This window comes from Neodiprion pinetum, chromosome 5, assembly GCF_021155775.2.
Source record: "Neodiprion pinetum isolate iyNeoPine1 chromosome 5, iyNeoPine1.2, whole genome shotgun sequence".
In the NCBI taxonomy this organism is placed as follows: domain Eukaryota; kingdom Metazoa; phylum Arthropoda; class Insecta; order Hymenoptera; family Diprionidae; genus Neodiprion; species Neodiprion pinetum.
The window spans coordinates 35,025,705-35,047,865 of record NC_060236.1 but is presented as its reverse complement, the minus strand read 5'-3'; the positions used below and the strand labels follow the sequence as shown (position 1 = coordinate 35,047,865).

The window sequence follows — 22,161 nt, the reverse complement described above, 5'->3', positions numbered from 1 at the left end:
ATCTCGTCTGCTCTGTTTTCGCACCCGAGACGATGAAAGTCCAAAAGCTTATACGCCATCAAGAGCATCGTCTTCTAATTTGTTCAAATTGCTTCGTTTTCTAATCAATTGACTACCAATTCCTACCACTGCTCAAAATTTAAAGGTCTATTCGCGGACTCAGTTTTGTTTTCTGAGAAATACAAGGACACCAGCTTTAAGGGAGTTTGAAACAGTCGACCATGTCTGCATCCGGTGTATCGTGTATCGCGCGTCTTCGAGTTGGAGTGAAATTTTTGAAGAATAGTCCAGGAGTGGTGTAAGAAGGGGGAAGATGGTCCCCGGAGTTGTGAAAGCTCTCCCAGCAATTCCGGGAATGGTTGAGGAAATCGTAAAAATGTCGAGGGGAAGTGTGAGCACTGTGTGCAGGTATGAAACAGCCTCTGGATTTTATTAGCGTGGTGCAGGCGTAAAAAATTTCGGAATTCCATTTTACGATCTTGCTCGTATTTATTCTTCAGCGCCGAATCCATTCTGATTATCTCCGGGCGCATCGCGCTTTAACGAGTCAAGAAAGCCAAGGAATCTTTGTCGAGTCAACTATCGCGGAAACTGAATTTCCCCGGTCTTGTGTAACGCTTCTAAAATACTCTCATCTTCTCGCAGCCACACAGTGCGATTTCATTATTAAAAATCCAATATCCACTAAATTACACTTAACTACTTGGGCGAAGTTATTTCTAAAGCTTTTCGCATACGATATCGAGCTCCTTGCTATAGAAATAAAAGCGCATACCTGAGGAATTACGTCTACTGGAACCGTTGTTGTCCTCCTAGAATGGTACTGTCCAAAACTGACGTACACCTTGACTGTTCCAAAACGAAGGAGTTGATAAATATTTTTATACCTTATCGTTCTCTGGATACGAAATTCTCTAGATACCAGGAAGCCAAGACCATCAGAATCGATCCGATAATCTAATCGAACGTATGATCACGCCGTTTAGCTTTTGGAATCCAGGTCGCTGATTTCCCGCTTCACACACCTTGTCGTTCTTGTAAGCATAGATGACTTTTTCAACTTGCTTCACCCACCCGCGATAAAGGAAAATCTAAATTTATGAACGCCATCTCTAAACCGATCGAAAAGCTGATGATTCTTTATTTCGTCTCCGTGCGGTTTATGGAAAAATAAGTGAATCCCACTTACCGTTATACGATGCAATACTAAACGTCTCCTGTAAAAGGGATTTTCAGCCACATTTGTTCTTTTCTATAATATTAAGTTTTTACCCAATTTCTGAACAATCCAGTGTAGTTTTCAAACTCTTTGAGTTCGGTTTTATTCCCTTGAGGTTCCAATATGTAGCGGTTAAAGCGAATTGGTTTAAAGGAAACATTTTGTTTCAGAAATAAGTTTTCTATTTAGTTTATATTCGGGGATTTCGTTGCAGTCGAGCTTGTGTACTCACCGTGAAGTTTATTGTTAGTATATTCTCCAGAACGGAATGCAATTATTTCAGGAATTTAAGTTGCGGTAGACCGGCTGCAGCCTCGGAGTTTCGTTTCCACAATATTTTGCCAAGTCGCAACTGTGCCTGCACGTTGCTCTGACGCATAAAACTACCACAAGTATGGAAAACAACGTAATACCTGTCACGTAAAACTAAAAATATCGATCTTACTTCTTGTTTCTTCTTTTTCACCCTGCAAGAATTTCTTTAGTCTGTGAATTCTTTCACTTACGTTCGTGATCGTTTTGAATTTTTTCATCCCCTGAAGCTGAAATTTCTCTCCAAATATCCCCAAACCTGTCAAAATTGTCTCCGTATAGCTCGATATTCATCTATAGCATACTTTTTGGAATACCTGCTTGGAAAGTTTGAGTTTCAAAATCGAATAAGCGTACCTAGTGAAGGTACTCTATTTCCGAACAACGCGGAAATAACAAGTTGACTCATGCGCTCATCCCAAATGTTCTACTTTCCACACTAGAGCGTCTTTTGGCGAATGCGCAGTTGTGAAATATGGAATTTTACGCGTTGTCACTGACTGGGCCATTAGACGTCACTTACGTAACGTCAATTTTATGCGCTCTCAGTGGCAACTTCGATGCTTATCATGTCAAACTTTCCCTCACGAGAATTCGAAAAAATATAGCGTGTAACACGTGCGGATAGGCGATATTCGACTCGTGCAATTTACACTTGTCGTAAATCACCCTCCACTTTCCGCACTTGTAACACAATGTACTATTCCCTAGTGGAATTGAGTAAATGCACGCACATGTGTAAGCCTGTGCGATTTCTCCAATAATACGCAATAAACTCAGCGCAGGTCTTACGGGAATTTGACGTATTCCAATTCGATGACAGAACCACAAATACGGGTAGATTCAACAAAAGTTTAAATCTGAGTGTTACCAGTTATTTACACGAACCGGGAGAGGGTTTTCCGAACAAATAGAACTAGGATCGTTGCCCGTTCGTTTACGAAAAGCAGAGAGTCAGCGAACTCCGGGCGCACCGGATAGTTTTCTCCCTTGCATGGCCAGAGTTCAAGTTTTCAGGGATTATCAACCAGACTCAACAAAGAATTACGGAACAAAATATGCGCTGAAAATGTGACGCAGATCTGAAACCACTAATTAGAAGTCGAGTAAAGCAGCAGCGACATTCTCTGAGTGAATGAACTTTTACGGATGGTTTGGAAAGTAGATATTAAATTGGAGTCAACGGAAGTAGCTAATCGAGAAATGTTGACTTGTAACATTATCGTAACGAAACATTGAGGAAAAAACACTATTTTCTGAATCTTGCAATGATTTCGAATGATCTAAGATTTCAAAATATGAGTGTGTTTTGTTTTATAACGGTTTACTGGATTCCAGACAATTTTAAAATTACGAAATAACGGTTTTTCCTTCTTCAATACGAGATGAAAACCCCTTCTTCATGTAAAATAATGCGTTTCTCTTCAAGACGTCAAATCACTGGGTATTCGTTTTACCCTCTGAGCAAACCATTGCACTAATAACGTCGAAACAATGCAGACGCTTAATGGGAATAGGAAAAGCAAAGCAGCGCGGTTTTAAGTACTTGGAACCATTAAGGTCAGAACCAACGGCTTTGCCCACAATGCAAAGAGGTTCTTAACCGGTGCTAGTCACCGGCCAGCTGTCGGTGGCAGGTTCTGTTAACTCTGAGGGCAGGAAAGGGAAGGCAAGGGTGGGAGGGGGTTGGCTAGCTCAGGTTAGGCGCGGTTAACTTGAGTCGAATTAGGTTATGGAGCGAGAGGAGAGCCTCCGCGGTGCATTCCGAGTTTGGCGAACGGTCTGCAGGTCAACGCCATCGCTGTAGCTGCCGGAAAACACGACACAACAGTGCACAACCTGCACCGTCAACTCGACCATCTCTCGTTCTGAGTTCAAGATACAGTTTCGCGGACCAGCCACAACGCTTAGACTTCTGCTTCCTCTTTATTTTTCTTAGGTACTTCTCCATTTTGCCCAGCTGCCCAGCGTGGCGAAGAAATAAATGAGAAACGTAAGTCAAAGGAAAAAAGAAGAACAGGAAAGACTTCTCGTATGATTGTGTGTGTATTATTTTTTGTCCGTGTAGATGGGCATTCATAAAAAACAGGAAAGCACGCGCGCTGAAGCCACTACCGACCGAGAGGGTAGAAGAACCGGAGCGGAAGTGGAAAAGAGAGTATACGGGATGAAACAAGAATTCAGATAATTGCCGCGCGCACCGCAGAGACGTTGGAAATTATTTCACCTTTGATCTTAACTGGAATGAAAATGGCAAAAGTTGTTTTCACCTTTGTATAGATTGCCAAGGCGTGGTGGCGCACAAAGACGTGGTTATAGGTATACCGTGACTGGTGAAAACGTGAGGTGGGGTAGAGACAGAACGTAACTTCACTCCGTGCTGACGCTTGCTGTTCCCAAGTTATTTCTTTGGTAAGTGAGTTTCAATTCACAAGGTTTCGCAAACCCACCTCGCGATTTCTTGGAGCTTGCTAGCGGGTAATCATTTTTTTCCCCCTCGGCAACGAGGCGAGGAGAGGAGAAAGAACCTTCAATTTCCTCGCGCCATTTTCATCTCGAGATCTCATGAGCGTGGGTTGGACATGTGATCGACAAAAAATGCAAGGTTACAAACCATCTGGGATAGCGAAACTTTCTCAGGGTTCTTTCGTGATGCATTCACGCCATGAACTCGATCGTCGCGGTTCTACTAAGATCGGAGGTCTGGCCACGTTCACGAACAATAAAGATGCAAGCTTAGAAACTTTTTGCGTGGAAAACGTGCCAAGAAAGAAAAACCGCCTAGGTACGCCAAGTACCTGCCTGCCCACCCATCTACGGAGTCAGCCCCTTTATCAAACTTCCCTAGATAACGTCAACGCAGCACCTCTAAGCGCGACCTTCTCCATTCCTCCATTTTCCCTGGGCTGCACGGCTCGCATTCTCCGGAAAAATTTCGAGTTCTCGTTTGAATAATTTGTTGATTTCGAAACGGCGCCGAGCCACGGCCGCTAATTTTTTATACGAACGATGAAATCTTCGCGATGTTTCTTCCCCAAGGAACAGAAGACGCAGATAGGATTTCCCTCCGGGTAGGCTCTCCTCGAAACTTCGAATATTCAGTGAAAACTATCGCGATTGAACATTCTGGAGTTATACAAACAAGTTACACCGATTGTTGAACAAGTTCAGCTTCGTTATGTGAACCTAAGACACTTTGCAGCGGGAGTGGGTGAACATGCAAAGTGGGCTGATAACAAACGTTATGGTCTGTAACAGATGGTGGTTTTGAATATTTTCAGAAACTCAGTTCCTTCGAGAAGAGCATTCGCTCGGTCTAACGTAGAGGAAATTTTCATGTCTGGACACGAATATCCACCACGGTATTTTCATCCTTGAATTCCCACTGTAGGAGTTGCTCCCGTCGGTTCAAATATCGAATCGATCCCTTCAGGTTCCGAAAACCTGCTCCAAGCTGAAAGTACCGTTGCGTTTCGGCCCCATCAACGGATCCTTAGAGACCCTCCACAAGGTCCAGAGCGCCAATGAAGAACAGCCTAATCAAAACACCTACATGCCGAGTCGGACAACACGATAATTTGCAATTAGTGAATTTACGTGCTCCTAGAAATCTCATTACAGCCGACCAATGACGCGAGAAGGGCACGTCGATGCGGGGTTGGAATACGTCAGAAGGCTGGGTGCTGGAGGCAGGAGGCTGGAGCTGCTTCAACATCCACCCAACCCACCGTCGCAGGCCCGTACGTTTCAATTTGTCCCCGGTCTCTGATGTAACCGCGCGGTCTCATTAGTCCAGGGGTGAAGGAACGACCTCTCGTCTCTCTCTCTCTCTGTCTCTCTTGCACCACGTTCGTCTACCATCCACCTCTCTTCCACTGCTCTTCCTCTCTCTCTCTCTCTCTCTCTCTCTTTCTCCCTCCCTCCCTCTCTCACTTTACAATCAACCTTCCGTCACACCACCACGACCCGTCCCCAGCCCCGGATCCATCTCCGACGCTCGGAACCCGTTGGCTCCCCATCCAGCCGAGGTATAAGCAAGACCCTAGATTGTTCCTAAAACCTGAAACAAAGACGCAACGAGACTTTTTCCCTTTTTCACATTTCCTTTTTACTTTTACACTCAACTACAGGAAGACGCTATAGGAAGAAAGAAAAATGAGTATTTCTCCTCTCCTTTGTTCCCTTTTCGTAATAACAAAACCACACAAGGTGGAATAAAGCGAATTCATCAGTATTGAACATTCGGCTCTGTTTTCCCTGTCTGCAGACCCATTAACTCCTGCACGAGTCAACCAGCGACACCTAAGTTTCATGTGCTGCCAGATGTCACAGATCAATCGACGGCAATGCCCCAAAGTCCCGATTTCTAATGATGCTTTGGTGAGTATAGTTTACGTGCCATGTGTTCGACGTGATACAGTCAAATGGCGGGAATCAATCATTTTGAACATGATGCGTGTTGACTGATGGAGAAGTGGTCCCAAGTGTGATACGCTTTAGCGCGAGCCGTCGGTAGTGGAAATTCTCCACGAAATTGGTCGATTTTCGAGGCCTAGTCGGATCAACGGGTGATGCAATTAAGTTAAGGATGGGCTAAGTTGTTCCGGGTTAGGTGTGGTGGAAGGTGTACCAGGATTAAATTGGGTTAAATTAGGTTTGGCATGGGGTATATTCGTTCCCCAAGGTACTTGGCGATACTACTAGTTGTATGCACAGGCAGGTGACACTAACGTCTCCGAGCACCTGCTCTGTAAGGTACTTTTCAGATCTCGTAAACTACCAACACGATGTTTAGTTGAGTTGGCTGTCCTCAATTTCATCTGGGAATGGGTCTACGACAAAGACTACACCACCTTTCTTTTCTACAAAGCACGCTCGTGTCTGTGTAAGGTTTTGTGCTCAACTCCGCCCGTCTGATCACAATCGAATAACAATTTGTTACCTCGACCCGTTGATGCAGCGGTATTAAGCAGGACTCGGGAGTGATGATTAATATCACGACAGTGGGACGAGAGCATTGTTTACCATTTAATAAACGATCGTGGCATCCCGGGAAGGACGAACAAACGCTAAATTCTGAAGGTAACTTGTTCGAAGCATAATATTTTCATTCCCGACTGCAGGAATTCTTCCCCTCGAGGGACTCGAAGAGTTCTATGCTAATTCAAGAGGCAGTGCCGTATGCAACGTTCATGATTTCGAAGTGAGGTGGAATGTGTAATGCAGCTGATGGGGAAAATGCACCTCTAATAAATGAAGGTAAATTGTGCCAGTTTAAGATTGACTCTTGTAGTGCTGAAGTTCGGTAAACTGCAAATTTTGCAATAACCAACTTGTTGTTATGCATAACAAGACTGCAATGGCTCGAGAATACGAAAATAAGATCCGCTGAGTTAGCTCAGACTTTTCAGTCAGCAAGACTGGGGAGACTGAAGTAAACGAAACTGACGATCAGAATTTACGGCTCGTTCATAAAACTTTACGCTGAACCTGTTTCCTCTCGATAAGGCCAATCAAAGAGCTCTTTGACACGACAGAAACACTCACGTTGAAAAGATTAGTACAAGCTTGTGACGATCAGGTATTGCCTTGTCTTTGGTCGGCTAAGAGAAAAGTAGAGAGGAAAACGGTGACGATTCTTTAGTCTGATATTTTTTTTGACATGAGGGATGTCATTGTCATGCCTAGCAAGACGCCATTATTCGTGTCGCAGGATCTCTGACGCCTTCTCTTTTTCTTCAATTCCATTAATTGAATAAACGGGGCCTGTATCCAGCGACAAAATGATATCTGGGTGAACAAAAACGTCAGCTGCAGACTTTTGAAACTTTTTATTCAACTTTTATTCAAATATAAATTTTCATTCTACCTCTGGTTGTTTATCTTATTTCAAGTCATTAAACTTACGTCCATGCTAGCTCGCGTTATGACACAGTAACAAAACATTTCCGCGCTGAAACTGAAAAATTGAAATTTTCAGTTTTTACATGTTTTTAATATACACAAATGTGAATCGTCAATTCAATAACGAAGCCAATTTTGTTGACAATGAAATTCGATGGAACGAAATTAGTGCTGCTTCTTCGGCTTGTTCATTCTCCACTTTGAAGCCAACTTGTCGTGCAAGCATCCTCCAAATTGCATGAAAGCATTTTTAACATGCCTCAACTATAGTGTGTTTGCTGGAAGTAGCAAGACTGGATGAGAGTAGTTAATGAGAGTTACTATTGTTACTGCTCTTGCAATAAAAAGTGTGTGGATAGCTTGCCTCGCTGAATAGGTAAGGTGGATAAGGTAGGTAGGTCGGTAAATAGTCATGTAGATAGGTATACATTTCTGTGTGGTCATTGTACCGCAAACTGGCACCTCGAGAACGTTTACTTGGTGTAATGCTGATCTTTTGTTGAAGTAAAATTATGTACACTTCTCAATCAAAACAAATCGCGAGTAAATACAATTTACACGGTTCGAGAATTTCAGCAGATTTTTGGCGCTCCTGGCCAGGTGATTAATTACAAATCCGTCAAATACCAAAGGTAAAACTTTAATCAGTGAAAAAATGAGCTGGACACGACGATTGTTCCTCGATGAATAGAAATTTTTACCAAGTCACCGCTAATCAGTTACTCGACAATAAGCCTCGTGTACCGTGGATTAAAAGAAGTCTTCTAATTTACCAAATACTGTGCAAAGCGGGGAGAATGAGGTGAGGGAGATTAAGGGAGAGACATGGACCAGCAGCTCGGCGCTTCGCGATGTGGATGCTGGAAACGTCCGAGAGCACGGGAAGGCAGAGTCTGGCGAGGTGGTGGCGTGCTGCAGGGGACCGGACCTACAACACACAATCTCTATGTATGAGGTTCTCGACTCTCCCAGCTTCCTAAGTACACAGCATATTTGCATTTCGGTCTTTGTGTGCCAACGTGTGCTCGGAAGCTGCAGCAAACCCTCCACCGCAAAATTGAACTGGCATTACCGTTCACTGTTTACAAAAGTCAAATCAAAGCATTATGGAGCTTTGCCCTTCTCGCGGACAGCTAACAGACTTTTTCCCGATGCTTATCAGGAATTACTCTGCTCCTATCCACGTTTCTCTTTCTAATTGCCAGCTTTCAACTGGCTGAAAAATTTTCCATTCCCTGCGAAATATATGTTGTATGCAAACATGTACTCGAAGAGCTTTCACATGGGATTATCCTCTTTGAACCGGGGACGCAATGCTAGTTAACTCTCGAGACGTTGCAAGTGGGACAATGGAAACATGATCAATTCTCTTCGGTATGATCGGAGCACCACTAGCGGCAAAGACGTAGGAGATTTTAATTGGTGGTATTGGTTGCTAAGCACACGCGAAAGACGTATTTACACGGCAACAAGCCGTTTCAGAACCGGTATCCATTGATCATCCCGTTGTATTGATCTTGAATTCGTTTAGGATTGAATGGAAAATTATCTTGCAGCGTGAATTCGCGGTGTACCCTGAAATTTGTAGTATACTGTTGAGAACTTGGCACAGTCTTTAGAAACTGCCACTTCCACTGCAATGCGTAACGACCTCATGCAAGTGGTTTTGGCATAATTAAAAATGGTTACCGAAGTTGCCAAGGGGCCGTGTTATGGGGGTTTTAATTATTGATGAAACACTCCCCTCGCGTTAGTTTTGAAACGGCGACCAGCCAGCCTAGGATAGCGGTGAAATGAGACGACAGGAGGATGATCGGAATGAGCTGAAGGAACAATGGAAACAGTACATTGAAATGGGAAAGTTGGTTTGCATTGTTGGACCAACAACAGCGAGCCCCGTGTCTGTGAGGCACAACTGCACAGACGCGTCTGCCCACTGCAGACTAAAAAAAGGTACATATTCTAAGCCTCGAGGATAGATGAGCCGTGATAGCGGAAGGACGCGATTTTTCCATACAGCGAGATGCACTCGACGGAGCTTAATGGAAGAATACTTTCCCCGGTGCATTGCACATTGCTTCGCGTTCGATCTCCGCAAATTGGCTTCTTTCAGGACAGCTAAGATCTAAAAAATCACTTGTTCTTAAGGCTAAAAAACGCTTCAACGAAATGATTACTTCCAAGCAAAAACGATTTCGCAAGAACCCTGGAAAAAGATCCAGCTGCACATCAATTCAGTACGAGAGGGAAGAAACGCTTGTAATTGCTTGTTAAAAAGTATTTGAAAAGGTACTACCTCATCAGAATATCCACACAATAGCCAGGCTATCGCTTGAGGATTCCCCCTTTGAGACCCTCGAGTGCACCGAAGGGTGGAGCTAGAGTACCTTGGAGACTAGCGTACAGCCGGCCACGTGTGGAATCCACTCGTATACACCCTAGCCCCACATCCCAATCTTCACGTCAACTCAAGTCTGATGAAGATGTGTTTCATCAACTGTTGAGGAACTCTCTTCATGTTGCATAAGCATAAAAAGCTTCGTGTACCAGTCTTACGATTGTCGAAAACGTTTTTGACTGGTAATTTCAGTAATTTGACGACACCTACACTTAAACATACCTGTATTTCTAAATACGTCACTGATATTTAGGTTTCACCTTGTCCCCGGAATTTCAAATTCCAGACCAAATCTCCTCGGTGCCCTCTAACGTTCAAAGATTTCCAGAATAGTTGAGACAATTCAGAATTATTGTTGGTCCATTCATCGTTAAATCTAGTGAGATGCTGTGCACCTGACATGCATGAAACACTGAATGCAACACTGAGAAAAATCTCGATAAAAAAAAAAACATAATGAGGATTGAAATAATCCTCCAGCACTGCTTGATTGAATTAACCCGTACATGTTTTCGTGGCTTGTTTCAGGAAGTAGAGCTTCCTACGAAACTCAGGGTCCCAGTTTCACTACAGAGCCATTATCGAGGGTGGAATTTACGAATGTCAGTGGAGGCAAAGTCGAATGCACTGCGAGGGGTAATCCTGCACCAACGGTAGACTGGCTGGCAGCAGACAGCGGCAGAGTAGCCAGCATTCCCGGAATCAGGCACGTGCTTGAGAATGGCACCATTCATTTTCCACCCTTCGAGGCAGAAGCGTTCAGACAGGACGTTCACTGGGCTATTTACAAGTGCACAGCGGTCAACAGTGTCGGCGCGGTCGTCAGTCGAGATGTCACCATCAGAGCGGGTGAGTGTTTCCCTAACAATAAAATCAATTTCGAGTCTCGACCGAATGCCGTGACACCATCTTTAATTCAAGTACCTAATTCTTTTCCTCCTTCACGGAATTATCCTTTGCGGATAGAATAATGCGAGATGCAAATTTCTTCTGGAAAACTGCGAAAAAGGTCAGATTTTGGGGAAGAAATAAAATTCAAGAAAAATGGTTTAGCCCGAAGTAAGAGAAGGTGTGTGTTAGGTGATTAATTCACTGCCCTCAGAGGACGTCAGAAGCGCATTCAGACTTCCGTAGTCATAATTATGCTCCATCCATCAATCATGCTATCTTCTCCTGACTCCAACCATTCACCAAGAAACAAACGTCACCCCGCTTCTACCTCACGGTGATAACATTAAATTAAGACTGTTGATCATGATCCCTTCAGCTCTAATCTGTCACTCAGTTGGTCTTTCATTTCCGATTTTACCCTGATTTGTGACTGCGATCTGTATTCGCTTATGAAAATACATAAACGTGCAACATCTGTGACAGTAATCGGGCTAAACGAAGATAACATTGTAGGAACTGTGGTCCAATACTTATTTTCTCTCGGTACTCTCAATGCCTGATATTTTCGACAGCCGGAACTGATATCGTATCGCATCTACTAGCAGCTACATTTTTACGGTATATGTCAAACGGCCCAATCTGTGTTTATTTTTTCACGAGCAGATTGTGAGATTCTTTAAATCAGTCGTTTCAGCGCAGGTACGTGAATATTTCGCAATATTCATGGCTTATAAGCTCGACGTAACGTGAAAGGCGAAGCTTAGAGCGCAGAAAGTAAAATGCCGGTTGGCTTTGTGCTCGGCTGGGTTTTCTAGTAACGGACGTTTCGCATGCTTCCGAGTAGGGAGGCAGGTTTAGAGGGTTGATGAGTGGTTGGTGAGTCTGCTTCTGCCTCCACACCTACCTCGTTTCCTGAGTACGATTCGAAGGTAGAAAACTCAGCGCGTTTTTACGCCGCGCGGAGGTCTAGTGGTTTTTGGAACGGCAACGGCGGGGTCTCTCAGCTTCTTGGCCCCGTTCAAGAGCCCAGATATTTCTTTTTTCTCTTTCTCTCTCGATCTTTCAAGCCTATACCGTTTCCCCCTGTGTTTGCCGTAGTGGTTAATCAACGCTATGACGCTGAGGTTCAAAGTCCTGGCGGTTTTCTGGGCAACAACGTTCTCATGCGATGCAGCGTTCCAAGTTTTGTACGCGAGCACGTCACCGTTACTTCCTGGCTGCAGGAGCCATCTTTCAACATTTATCCGTCAACCACAAGCGGTAAGTTGATAAATAGCATCGAAACTTGGTGAATACTTCCAGAACGATTCACATAACCCATCTTTTACTATAAATAATCAGATAAAAGGACCAATTTGTTAAATGATTAGCACTGAAAATTACCGATAGACAACAGTGAAGAGAGTTTGATGCGTAACATTTACGTAGAATACATGTGTAAAAATTGAACTCAATCCGAGCGAAACCACCCTCAATGAAGTTTTTTAATTTGAATTGACACGTCAAACACAGCAGCAAACCATTATCGAGTTCCCGCTGTTTGTTTTGCAGATGGTAAATACCATATGCTGCCCACTGGTGAATTGATGATAATTAATATATCGAGAAGTGACGGTCAGATGACCTACAGATGCAGAACTCACCATCGACTAACCCAGGAGCCAGTTGTCAGTAGCAACGTCGGTCGGGTTCAACTAACAGGCGAGTACCTATAATCTCAAAGCTCAAATTCCACCGAGTAATCAACCTGTTCACCAAACAATATGCCTTGCAGTAGTGAAAAAGTATATATTCGTTAATGTGATCACAGATTTTAACAACCTCGCAGACGCGGTGTGTGTATTCTGCAGTCCATGAAATGAGTTATAATATTAAATTAAACGTGCATACCCTGAAAACGAAATAATCCTGGTATATTTCCCCCTGCACGACGAAAAGTTCTCGGGAGGCTGTTAATTAAGTAAAAAATTCCTCTTGGCCTCACGGAATCATATAACGGGTATACGGAACGGAAAACGAGGATGGCAGCTCGATAAGGCTGCGTGGGTCTGCTGAAAAATGACTTCAAGATTGAAAATACCGTGAAATCATCCGCGATATCTCTAAATCTTATCCCCCACTCTTCCCATTTCAACCGATTAATAAGAGGTACGTATCTACTGAAATTTGTGCACCTGGGTTCCCGTTGGCCTCAGCTAATTATAGATTGCCCCGTCGATAGTTAGCTCACTCGACAGTCTAGATATAGGTAACCAAATCCCATCGGGTGACCTGAATCTGACTGATCGTTCATTTCTGAACATTGCGCGTCGATCAATCCGTCGAATAAACACTTCAGCACTAACGGTAAAAGCTGCCGTTTTGCTAATCAAAATAGTATAAATGGAATAAAAATTATTCGGGTGCTCGTCCCCGCTGCTAACAATCAGTATCGAGCGTAATCTGAGTGTACATGGTGTGAGAACTCCTACGACACGCCCCTTTCTTCGAAATCAAAGCCTTTGAGTAAATTTTGTACCCACTGTGTAAAGAAATCCCTATATTGTTAGGGAATTATTTATCGCGTAGAGCGTCTCAGGATGTTTTTAAAAAGACCCGCTCATCTTTTCCCTACGCAAATTCAGGGTCGCAACAATTGATCACCACCGATCTAGGGTATTTTGGCGCGGCTGGTACCGATCTTCCTTAAGTCCAGTCCAGCGCGAAAGAGAAACTTTTTTAAAGAAAGAAGCAGCACTCCTGGAATTGTACTTTATTTGATTTCTATCTATTTGGCGGAAGCTCGGAGCCACCGTGCTTCAGCTAGGCGAACAGAAGGACTATCAGCGGTAGGTCTTTCATAACTCAAAGTACAAGCTGCCATGCCGGTGCAGGTGGCATCCCTGTGAAACCAATCTATCCCTTACAACCACAGACGCGCATTCACAAACCGCGGCCCATTCCTTCGCCCTGGAGCAGTGGAGCTCCTCATATTGTTAGATCGAATTCCGTACCTCGTCTCACTTCCCCGGCCAACCATCGGCGTGAGATCTAACCTAAAAGTCACGCGAAACACATGCGAAGATTCCTTCGAGTGAGACTTTTCACGAGCGCCGAACGTGGCATATCAGAAATCAAATTTTGCTGTAACTCACTTCCGTTCTCACTCCACGAACTCGGATTAAAGGTTCTTTGTGAAGTCGTTGTACCCGAGATATGATACGTTGTGTAAACTTCGATCAATATTCTCACCTCTACCTTACAAAGGGTCATTCTGCAAACTTGATCTTTTGCTTCAATCTTTCTATAACAGAACTAGATTTGGTGGTTTTACTGCTAATGTCAACCCGATGTTTGAAAGTTTACAAATTTTCTGAAGCTAATCGAGTATTTTTTTTACATTCAATTTCATGACTCTTTTGAAAGACTTATGTGACCCTAACTTTACATTGTGTGCAATTTTTTATTCCGTTTTTTTTCATCCGCTACTCCCAATAGCGTTGTGCCACGAGTCAACAGACCGGTAAAAGTGAAATATGAAATCTAAATCTTAATCACGCTGTTCAAAAAATCCATTCCTATTTCAAATAGACTCACTTAGGCACTTTCAAACACCGTGTCAGATTCTCACCCGCCACGTACGAACCCATATCAAATTCCTGTTTCAGCTGCTGTGTGAATTTATTTGGAGGGAACACATTTTGCCGAATCATAATACAAGCACTGGTACGAACCGTATTGTTCGCGATATATCGGAAAGTTTTTTTACCAATATTCCAGTGCGTTTCGGACCATTATTCCAACTGCCCATCGGCAGGTAATTATAAACACAGAAAGCCGCTCATGTTCAGGTCCACTGCGGCTTTTCGTACAGTTATTCACAGGTCACCGGTGTTGCGTGTTATTTTAATCAAAGATATTGATGCGGACAAACGATCCGGCTTAGGAAGCAATTATTATCGTTCCTTCCAAAAGCATGAAATGACGCTTGGTTTGTGCCTATGAACCTGAACGCTACAGCTTCACCATACAGCGTATTAAAAAACATGAATTTACGCGTAATTTGAAACGAGCAAAAATCAGACAAAAATCAAAATTATCGGTAAAACAAACAACAGCTCTGAAAGCTTCAGCTGTATCTCCGTTTGGCAGCTTCGGGGTAACTTGCAGAAATTTTCGAGCTGTACGAGGATAGCTGTATATTCCTAGGAGATGGAATCACTTACGTCCGTGTTTAAGAATGCAGACAACTGCAGGGATCAGAAATGGTCCTATCCTATGGATCTTACTTAATGGGGGAAAAAGCACTGACCAATAGTCGAATGTCTTCCTCCAGGTTTTCTCATATATAAATCAAGTCCAGCAAGAATCGAGACAGACCTTAGACGGATGTTTTATCGAACAGTAGCAGCAGTTGATTTCAACCCAGCTTATGCACAAAAGGAAAATGTGGTGAAAAGCAGAGACAATCTTGGAGCCGGGATCTGCCTTTTAAATTCCTCACAGATATCGTTGGAAAGCGTCTAGCACAAACTTACACGGCAATTTGATAAGGACGAGATGAGGGGCGAGGCGTTTCAAAGTACGTTGTCAGCTCTTCTTCTTTCTCTGCAACGTCCGAAACGTTTCCGGAAATAACGATGACGCTAATAATAAGAAAAAGGACGGTGTAGCAGTCTAGGACTGAGAATTCCACGGCACACAACGGCGTTGCTGCAGTGCGTTGTGACTGGAGGAATGTCCCTAAGTTGCCTGAACACACCCGAGCCCATACTACTGGAATGCAGAGACGGATAATTAGCCGGCTGACTGAAGTGCCGGCATCTCGAGACCCCCTTTTCAAGTTCTTCTGAAAATCAGAGGAGAATAACTCCGTGAGGGGATCTTATTATTCCGGCATTGATCGCATGTGCTTCTTCGTCCCTTACGGTTTTTATTCGGACTGAAACACCCCCGAAGGAAAGTCTTGTCAGTTTCTGTCGAAGTTTGATCTCTTGGCCGTAATTCATGAGGGTGAAGTTAGTCACGTTACTTTAACGATGCACGTTTAGGAAATTAGTTCGTTCGCTCCCTTAGGGTGGTCTGAAATTCAGCTGGTAAATCGTAACAACGAAAAGATGTACACATTTTTAAAAGCTAACTCCTTGAAAGTCCTTCTAAAGATGAACAACGATTTATTTCATGATTTTTCGTTACGTTAACGTTACTAACTTCAGCCTTGTCGTAATTCAGGAATGTCGTTCCAGCTAGCGCGAGAAAAGGATTTTGTTTGCCCAATGTTCGGCGGTTCATTATTACGGCATCCCTTTTCTTTCGTTCGACCCTTCGTGCAAGCACGGCAATCTCGACGATGGTTGGTATTCGTGATGAAAGAACATATCGGATCAGACAGCGGGCGTAAGAGTTACGGATGATTATTAACGCCTGTGGATATCGCGGCCTCGCGTGTTCCGTTGTACTTGTGTTTTACAAGGGTGAAAAATCGCTCCGTATTCATTTAGATGCTCGCCCTTCGGTAGGTAGAATATTCTGGCTATACTCTGTACGTACACCTACGTGTACAGCTGGATACGCATTATCCAGCCCCATAACTTTCCATTAGGACCCAAGCCTTTACACATGGCGACCCGTACACATGGTTTCGCTGTTTATAACTCGCCGGAATGTCTTTTCACAATGTCATGAGAAAACCCTGTCCGATCCATCTGTAGTAAACATCCGTCAAGAAAGAACATGAAACGATTGTTTCTTTCTCTCTGCCTTACAAGGGGAGGCTACGACGCATGGAAAATCGATTCGATCCATGTTTAGTACACGCGTAGGTCATGACTAGGAATATATCAGGTTTGAACAGTAAGGGGCACTTCTCAGCCGTTTCCGAGAAATTAATTAATCAAAATTTCAGTGCGTTCATCTACGTGTACTAAAAATGGATTGAATCGCTGACCCATGCATCGCAGACCCTCCTTGTAAAGGGCAGATAACGATATCGAAAGTACGGAAGTGCTTTTTGTAAGAATTAAAAGGTTTTAAAAGTTTTTGAGGAATATAATTGTAACAGACACTTAAACAAATATCATTATTATTCGTCTACAACGATAGAGCTACTTGATGTGCAAGTTGAACTGTGAAAGAAAAATTTAGCGTGTATTGAAGAAGTTGACGAAGAAGCTCGCGAGAGGGATCCTCTTGGAGTTTCTTACTGCGCTGCGGGTCGGGTATCGTCAAGGTGCTGGGTCAGCTAACTTCTTCTCCAAGAACTCGGAATGCTTAACGGCTCTCTCACAGACTCGTATATCTCGGTTTATTTGCTACTTCACTCTCCAGCCGCGGCAGGAGAGTTTAGACTCCGGACGAGTCCGCGGATTACGACCGAAGCAGAAATTACCGATAACTAGTCCGGCTCCGTTTCCGTCCCATCCGGGAGGTTGCTGCATTAGACGGGTAAGGATGAAAGATTGCCCTTTATATCGTAGTCCAAATTAACCTCAGCGAAGAAGCATCGAGAGAGGAAAAATACACAACCGGTATTATACCGCCACACACTTTACAAATTACACTTGTGTACAAGCCAGCGCAAACAGGTATGATAATCATCGCAGAATCACTCGATACCCTTCGTTCGGTAATAACCTATCAATATTCATTTCAATTAGGCAATCGAGCTTCCAGCGTGTGGAAAGCCATGGTACATACATTTTGGGAGTCGATCATCTGCAGTATCAGCTCTCCATCCCGATTCCTCGGTCATTAATTACACTCGTCAGTTTCAGGAAAGTTTTCTCAAAATGCCTCGTTTATAATGAGCTGCTTTTATGTCGACAGAAATCCGAGGATCGATGCCGCCGATACTCAATGAAAAGCTCGTCTACTTTTCTGCCCGCCTTGAAGACACCGTCGTCATTCCCTGCGTGGCCTACGCAAATCCACGTCCGGAAAACAGGTAACGATGATGAAAAATTGTAGAGAATACCTACGGCTACTTGCTTTTCATCTCGTCGCTGAACGCTGTGTGATTTGTCTGTATGTGCGTTGTACGTGTATATTAGCGCAGTCCTTTATAGGGTTGTTTTTGAATTTTTATGCTCCTAAAGGTTTAACCGCTATCAAATCGATGAAAAAAGAATTCCCTGAAAATTTGAGCTTTCTGCATCAACCCTACGATAGTCCGCTTTGCGATCGAACTATCTTATGGAACTAGCGTGAGAAAAACGTTTATTACTCTTTGAAATTTTACAAGTCGTGGACTAGTATACCGACATTAATGGAAAATACATATTTTTGTGGAGAATTGTGACCTGTGATCTGGACCATATCGACCGAGATTGAATTTTTTCAAATTTTTGGTTTCAGAGTTACATCGATCAATACTGGTAGAAAATAATTTTTCATTTTCGTTTATTATATAATGAGGTTTTAGAGTAATGTAATTACACGAATCTATGTTAAATTTTGTAACCTACAAGAAATATGCAGCATATTTTATCACACGATTGTTCATTTCGTAGCTATACTTGACAGAATGATATAATTATGTATAAATTAGACTTTACACGTTAGTTAACATATGAACTCTTTCATTTACGAATTTTATGCATCAGAGCTTTTCTTAAAGACACTTCAATTCTCCACAAAAATATGTATCCTCCATTATTGTCGGTATATTCGTCAACGACATATAAAATTTCAAAGAGAAAAAAAAGTTCTCCATCTGCTATTTCCATAAGAAGCTTCGGTCGCAAAGCGGACTGTCTTCAAGTTGGTACGGGGAGCTCAAATTTTCAGTGATTTTTTTTTTCAGCAATTTGAAAGCGTTTAAACCCCTGGCAGCATTAAAATTCGAAAACAACCCTATTAAGGACCATCCTAGTGTATATAATATACGGTACGCCTAGAGCGGTTGTATTATAGAAATTGGCTATGCGCAAAGCATGACGGAGGTCGGGAGCCGGAAGCCGCCTTGTAATTGTGAAATTGGCTAGTGTACGTTGTTAACGTGACGAAGCTGATCCCGGCTGCGGAGACCGCAAAACGCGAAATTCCCCTGGACGCTTCAATTATCGCAATCAATTAAACGCATTCAGTCGCCTTTGCTGCGCTTGGCTGTTGGCCCAGTCTGCTGGCCGGCATCTCGATGCATTCCACCATTGTGCCAGGTCCGGCATCTGGAACCATAATTTGGTTTGCCTGGTTCGACTTCACGTACCGCGTATACGCCTGTAGTGGATATGCGCCATTTGCCGTTACCACAACGTGACAACGAATCGTTGAAATGTTTCCTTGACATAACGATATGCTATACTAATAATAACTAAAAATGATTGATTATATTTTCCCGATTAATCGAGTATAATCGATTATTTTTCAAACTCGATTAATCGACCGACTCGATTATTCTTCCTCCCATGAACGAAGCAATGCAACATCAATTTATGTAATTAGAGTATCAATTGTTATCATTGTCTTACTTACTAAGTATACTTAGTTGATATAATAAGTGAAAGATAATGAATGTTTTCGCCTGAAATTGAAAAATATTTTTAACGAAACTATACGTTATCAAAAAACTTTTCCGCTATTAAGACTACATACTGAAATAGACGAAATTTTGGTTTCATATGCACAGTTTCAAAAAAATACGACATTATCGATTAATTTTTACGGATTCAATCGAGTCGTGTTCGATTATTTTTCTGGACTCTTTTCAGCTTTTTCAGCTTAGTGACCATCTGTCTATACTTCTTATTGATACTTGATTTTCGTTGAAAACTCCAGCGTTAGAATGTTTTTCACTATTTTTTAGTGCATTTTTTTTTCACGTGCAATCAACGTTTTTTGTGTGGTAGTATTTTCTCAACTTCATTTAATGCACGTTTTCAGAGGCAAGCGAATATTCCTTATATCTGCTGCTGGTTCGCGAAGATAGAGGAATCCTCCAAGAGTCTGGATATTATGTGAATAACTTAAATCGTCTGAATCTATCGAAGTCTGCGAGGTGAATTATTGTAATGTAAAAATCTCTATTCATGTGTCGAGACGGGTGAAGCTATATTTTGTCTAGAATGCCTAGGTAAAATTAGATAAATTCCTTCTCGCAATACGCGTTCAATTTAATTAAGCAATTGTAAAATAAAACTGGAAATCGGAAGGTATATAGACGACAATTCAATACTAGCAAAATGTAGTGTTTAGTTCCGTTTTGCAGAAACCGATCATCGATGGAATGTTGGAATCAGTCAAGATTCTGATATTTTTTCACTCGAAAGCACAGCTCCCAAGTTTGGATAAGCCTCCGTTAATTAATCACGGCTTGTTCTCGTGTATATGAACTTAATTCGAAATCAGCTAACTAGTACAGAAAAGTAAAAAATTCGCAGCGTGTTTCGTATCCTCGTTAGGTTGAGGGTGAAGCGGGTCGCTCAGAGTCGTTAACAAGCGTTGTTAGTGAGAATTAACTCAAATATTGTTTCTTGCAAAGTTACAGCTTATTGTTACCTCGCTTTGCTTTTCACTAGTATACCGAGATTATTATTACATTCCTTCTTACCTCCACCCTCTTTTCATTTACTTTTAGAAAATACTAATTAGGCGTACCTCTTCCTATATACATATTACATGTTCCGATACATGTGTCCATGTAATGCAATCTCGCCCTGGAGTAAAGAAGATCGAATCGCTTCAGACGTCAATACGTACATACGTTGAATATTGTGCAGCACCAGCCGTGGCTGGTGGGAATCGATAAACTAATTTGGTATCATTGTTACGTGAATTATCTGGAATTGGCATCGTTTTTCCTGACTACAATACCAAGAAACTCGATATCGTAATCAAAACGAAGCCTACTCGAGCCCACTAACGTAACATTCAAGTCCTTAAGCAATTAGTGTTAATTGCAACTACCCCATTCTCGGATTCACAAATAATTTTGCGTCAACCTAGTCGCCTGATGCATGAAAAGAAAACAGCGTGGCTCATTAAAAATCCGAGTTTCTACATTCCACGCAGTTCAAGATGAAATTTCTAAATTCTTGCTCCACAATAATAATCACACTAGGCGAAACTTTATTGTTACTTCGAGTATCAAGGAGTTTATACCTGTTATTGCGAAATTAACCTTTTCTGAATCGAACCGCCTGAACAAACAACCGTGTTCCACCTAACCTAACCTAACCTAACCCAACCGAACTTTTTCTCAATCGAACCGCCTGAATATAAAATCGTGTTCCACGTGTATCTCGGAAAAAAACTCGTTGAAGAAAAAGCACGCAAGACGTTCAGTCATCTCATTATGGAAATGCGATACCTTTTAAACACAAAATGCTGCTCGGTGGGTTTTATCATCTGTGCCTTCAGCAGCTCTCGCCTTCTGTGATCGTCGTTACCCTGGCGAATGTCGATATTCTCCCTCGGGAGAAGGAAAAAAATCGCAACGACAGAAGAGAAAAAGAAGGAACTACATTTTCAGGTGGCTGAAGCAGCTCGGGATAGCTGCCAACAATATCACTGTATATAACCCGACCGGGAATGCACACTCCTGTATTTTCCATATTAATGCTAATTTTAAACATTGAACCTCCCTCTAAGACCTTCGAGGGTCCGTGAGGAAGGGCCAGACCTCCTCTTCGTACGTGATGTCGGATCTCGCCTATCGCCACTTCGCCACCGCGGTGGCTTAAAACACTAATCGATTAAATCCAGCGCCTGCAGCTGATGTAGATTTCTCATGAAATTATCAATTTAACAGGGATCAGAGGTGGATGGGATTTGAATGCAGACGATTTTTTCTTTCTCTTCTTCTCTTCTCGAGTGCGCGACACCCCGCCTGCAGCAACGACTGGTAGCGCCATTACCGCCAATCCATTGCTTCTCGTGATAACGGGTCGCTTCGTTTTACCTGGAAAATAAGCAACCAGATCTCCAAATTAAACGATCTGGAGTTGACAGGATTATAACGTAGTTGGGACGCCGGTTTGCAGCTCAATTACGCGACCGGAGAAAAATTATATGTATGGGAATTGGGGAGAATCATTCGGTTGGTTAAGCTCCGGTCGTTGAGTGCCGTAAGCCGTTTTCTGGATCCAAAAAGCTGACGAGGGTAACTTCTTTCGACGCACGGTCACATTTTATCGATTTCATATTATCATGTTGCAAGGACCCGCTGCAGCGCTGTCTTAAAGGCGAAATGACGGCTTCTTTCCCTCGAAAATCCACTCGTCAGATCTGAAATAACTCTTGCACCGGGATCCATAGTATCGCAAATTTTTCCTTGTCAATGAACTATGCAAATAAAACAGTTTCGATTGTATCGACAAATAGGATTGTCCGGAGAAGGTAGACGCATCGATCATTCTTGTTAGTTTTTAGTTTATGACAGATCCAACTAATGCTGCATTAGTTCCCGCATGGATGCGACTAAAGGACACAAGTTTGTAATCCAATGTAACCTGCGGTGATA

The 22,161-nt window shown here is 42.8% G+C and overlaps 1 protein-coding gene across 10 annotated transcripts in view; it reads left to right on the top strand.

Moving 5' to 3' along the window:
- The window catches only part of LOC124218670 (cell adhesion molecule Dscam2), a 50,315-nt gene that overhangs the window by 5,621 nt on the left and 22,533 nt on the right, over positions 1–22,161 (top strand). For 9 of the 10 annotated variants that reach the window (XM_046625318.1, XM_046625315.1, XM_046625316.1 and 6 more), the window contains exons 2-5: positions 10,362–10,682; positions 11,823–11,984; positions 12,276–12,425; positions 17,529–17,646. In XM_046625318.1, the coding sequence (XP_046481274.1) occupies positions 10,362–10,682; positions 11,823–11,984; positions 12,276–12,425; positions 17,529–17,646 (751 nt within the window). Of the gene's footprint in view, positions 1–5,798; positions 5,912–6,654; positions 6,791–10,361; positions 10,683–11,822; positions 11,985–12,275; positions 12,426–17,528; positions 17,647–22,161 lie in introns of all 10 variants that reach the window. The other variant, XM_046625317.2, reaches the window with a different exon arrangement.